The following is a 4,011-nucleotide window of genomic DNA, read 5'->3' as shown; positions in this document are numbered from 1 at the left end:
CTTTGTCTTTCTCTGCACACAGTGGAACAAAAGTGTTTTTAGTTAACACTTAAGCCCTCGATTGTGATAAATCCTTTTATACACACTGCCGAGATCCCGTTCTTATAAATCTCAACAGTGACATGTTTGTACCATTCTCCAAATATAAAACAGAGACTCTTTATTTGTACTATAAAAACTCAAGACTTGGTTCTCAGTGTGTCTTGTTGCCCTGGGTGTGAAGAGAAACTAAAGTTGGTTATTAGAAAGCAAAAAGGTGCATTTCAAAGTCATACATCACTCTCCCCAAAGAAGGAACAGCACATATTGCTTACTTGAATTTGTTGAATGTGTGTATTTGTTTGAGTGTGTGTTCATAAATACCATACAGCAAATAATAATAAATAATAATAATAATAATAATTCAACAAAAGAAAAAAGAAATAAATCCACAAAACATTATATTATTTCTCATTACCAGAATGAACCAATACAATAAATTAAAACTATAACTGAACAAAAAAAGTCCATTAGAAGTCCATTAAAATTGCTATATATATTCATATTGTATATATAGTATTTGTCTGTCTGTAGTCAGCCTTTCTGGTGCATGCTCAGTGGTGACCATAGATGGTGACTGGGAGCAGTGGGAGGGAGTTGGGGGGAGTCTATAAAGGAGCTGAAGGGCCGTTAAAGGGAACCCTCGCCGCCATCCCGAAACCTCATCACGCTGTTAACACTGGAAACAAGGAAGCCAAAGTCAGGAAGGACACACTGTGCTTTAATGGGGGTCTACAAGTCTTCAAAAGTCTTTTCAGCAGCAAAATGCTGAGGATCCTTCATTGTTTGGACAGTACCGCCGTTAGATTAAGTCCTTGGGATCTCTCTGCCTTGTGCTGTGGTGATGTGAGGAGACGGTGCTGTTAAGGAGTCTGTTATTGTTGTCTGATGTTGCTATGCAGAATCCGTAGCAGGCAGAGCCACTGGGAAGAGGACAGGGGGAGGCGGACGTAGCCGTGCGAGGTTCTGAGGCTTTCTGACACTGGGGTGAAGCTTTGGGAGGAAACACGGGGCTTGGTTCAAATCACAAGCTATACACCCACTGAAGCACACTACATTTGACCGCAGGCAAGCAGTTTGTGTCTGAACTCTGTCAAAATAGGGATATTCTATATAGTAAGGATGCAACATGATACTTGTCCTGGGCCGTTTCTTTTTATCTGTGACAGAGCTCAAAAGAATTAAGAGTTTCAGTACCTACAGTCACCCCCCTTTACACCACCCTCCTCAAGACTTTTATCCAGATTTGTATGAGAGTTCAGGATGGCTAAGCACCACATCACAGGCTCTGTCTGTCCAGGTGCGAATGCTAGTTCGCATGCTAACCTTTTTCACATTAACTCTCTGCTTGTATTCGTCCTTCTCTCAGTTGGAGTCTTTAACACTTTCTGTGAGGGGAGCACAAAAGAGCCTCACACTCATCAGATGTCCTCCTGCACTCCCTCTAACCAGGTCCATTTGTGCCCCCAAGGGACAGCCCTGATCATGTCCATTATCTGTCAGGATACCTCGATGATCTCCATGCTCCCAGAGAAGCTCGACTGCTTCCCAATTTTCCCCAGTTCTTCTCGGGATCGCGTTTCGGAAATGCCCTCCTCGAACTCCATCTGACAGCTGCGCCGTTTGAACTGCTTCTCCGACGCTGACCCGCTGTTGTTCGCACTGTTGGACTTGGTCACTGTGGACGACTGTGTCTGCGGTGCTGAGGACTTCTCCCTCTGGGATTTGTCTCGTAACCGCACACCTTCGCTGCACCCAAACGCCACATATGCCGAGCTGCTCCCGAACCTCACCGATGACTCCTCTCCCCCTCCATCCCCGCCTCCCCCCAGCTCCATCTCTCCCTCACCGGCCTCCACAGCCCCAAAGTGCCAGGGGGCATCTGTGGTGGGGGTGACGGGAGTGACGGGAGTGGTGGCCTGGACAGTGTCTCTATGTTTGGTCCACATGGCCCCAGACCCCACAGTGGGCAGAGAGGGTAGTGACAAGAGCAAGGAGCCCTTTAGGTTCTCGTCCGGGCTGGGGCTCTTGTGGTCCAGCGACAAGCTGAGGGACTGCGGAGGTTGGTGTGGTTGGGAGTGTATTGGGGAACTGCCGGAGCAATGCTTGGGTTTTCTCCTGGGTCTGGATGAGGAAGAAGCAGACCGATGGACTCCTTCACTTCCTCTAAACCCCAAACCTCCAATGCTGCCCCCGCTGCCCGGTGAGGGGAACGGCGAATCTGAGGAGCTGGGGCTATCTAGGACGGGAGACTGAGAGCAGACACCATTGGAGGTGCCTGTTCCTGGGCTGTCAAGCTTGCACAGTTTGGGGACGTCTTCAGAGTGTGTGGGTGCCAGACTGGGACAAGGGGGACTGTTAGGGGAGTAGACCGACTTAATGTCCAGGGAGAAGGAGCGTTTAAGCCGGTTAGTGTCCATGATCCTCTCTGCGGAGAGGTGAAGGCCGTTGAAGCCTTGCTGGAGGGAAGTTGGTGACGGCAGCTTGGGTTCTGGTGGGATGTGTTGGTCTGCAACAGATGAGTCATAGTTGCTGTGGTGACCGTTCATCTCGAAACCTCCGTTAACCTCTAAGGTCTGCTTAGTGTTGTTTTCAGAGATCTTGTCATCAGCAGTTGAAGTTAAAGCTTGCAGTAATCGCAGGCCCTTCTCAAACTCCAGGAGCTGACCCAGGAAGTTGAAGTTGGGGGATATGGACGGTCTTCGGTCCTTTACAAACCTGTAAGGAGGAAAAGAGTTGGAAAATATTAGTCACACGAAAGAAGGTTTAACAAGGAAGCTCTGTTACTCTGACAGTAAATCGTGTCTGAATTCATGACACAGACTGGGGAACAATACATAATCCTGTGCCGATGCTGTCCAGGAGAGGCAAAGCAAAGCCTTTTGTACACACACCGTTACCTGGCAGGCATGTAACAAATTTATTTCTCACAATTGGGGGGAGGAGGATGAAAAAAACGTCTAGCATTACTTCCACCAGTGAGTCGCCTTTTTACTGGGGCTGACACCTTAGCTCAGCTGGTGGTGGGTGGGAGGAGCAAGCATACCTGTAGGCATCATCTGATGACAAGCCCATTGTCTTCATGATGTATGCGATGGCGATGGTTGCTGAGCGCGAGATTCCAGCCAGGCAGTGCACAATGACTCTGCAGTTTGACACCTTAGCTTTGTCTGTTGGAGGGGGGGGCAGATATGAATACACATGTTTGGCACAAAGTCTCTGGAGACAATTGACGTTTGTTGAAAGCAAACTGACGTTTCCTGGTAGAGTACGGGGGGATCACCTGAACGAGTGTGTTATACCTGACGCTATTGTTACCTAAGCTGCACGTGAACGTTGTTAACTGTGCGTATGTGTTGCATTGAATATCACGGCATTCTTCCACACATAACTTGAGATGAATTCACAATTCCCTCAGTGGCTGTTGTCCTTTGTAGTGCTAATCCTAACCTTCAATCCAAACATGTTCATTCACATTTTCCGTCCTCTTACCTATGAATTCATTAGTTTTGTCCAGCCAGGGGAGCAATTTCTCGCAGTAGTTGTCGTTGACTGGGATGCGCATAAAGTGGCTCTCGCTGATAAAGTCTGGCTTGGGGCAGGTGTTGCTGGCATTCAACACATAGGTGATACCATTCTGAGCCATAAGATCCTGCAGAGATAAAAGAGTTCGAGGTCATGTTTTGTTGTCAGGTAACCATAACAGGTTAACTATCTATCAGTTACAGTGATAAAATGAATAAAAAAAAAGATGCAAACTAAATCCACCTTGTTGAGGACATCCTTCTGTGAGCCCAGGTATAGGTGTGGCAGGATGCGAGTGGGCCCTACATTAGCCACAGGCAAGCAGGGCTGGGACAAGCTCATAGGCAGAGCAGTGGCAGGTTTCCCTTCACACAGGCCGGGGAAACAGGAGGAGAAAGCAGCAAAGCCTCCTGCAGAGAAAGAAGAGAACAAGAGAACTGGTTAGGT

General features: G+C 47.9%; 1 protein-coding gene across 1 annotated transcript in view; it reads right to left on the bottom strand.

The window, feature by feature from the left end:
- Positions 1 to 473: 473 nt before the first annotated feature.
- LOC121950166 (dual specificity protein phosphatase 8-like) overlaps positions 474 to 4,011 on the bottom strand; it is a 4,023-nt gene continuing 485 nt past the window's right edge. The window contains exons 2-5 of the mRNA XM_042496088.1: positions 3,808 to 4,001; positions 3,532 to 3,691; positions 3,086 to 3,209; positions 474 to 2,757 (exon numbers count right to left, since the gene is read on the bottom strand). Coding sequence (XP_042352022.1) covers positions 1,539 to 2,757; positions 3,086 to 3,209; positions 3,532 to 3,691; positions 3,808 to 4,001 — 1,697 coding nt within the window. The 3' untranslated portion in view covers positions 474 to 1,538. The remainder of the gene's footprint in view (positions 2,758 to 3,085; positions 3,210 to 3,531; positions 3,692 to 3,807; positions 4,002 to 4,011) is intronic.

Source organism: Plectropomus leopardus, chromosome 11, assembly GCF_008729295.1.
Source record: "Plectropomus leopardus isolate mb chromosome 11, YSFRI_Pleo_2.0, whole genome shotgun sequence".
In the NCBI taxonomy this organism is placed as follows: domain Eukaryota; kingdom Metazoa; phylum Chordata; class Actinopteri; order Perciformes; family Serranidae; genus Plectropomus; species Plectropomus leopardus.
The sequence above is the reverse complement of the archived record's forward strand: the minus strand, read 5'-3'. Positions and strand labels throughout refer to the sequence as shown.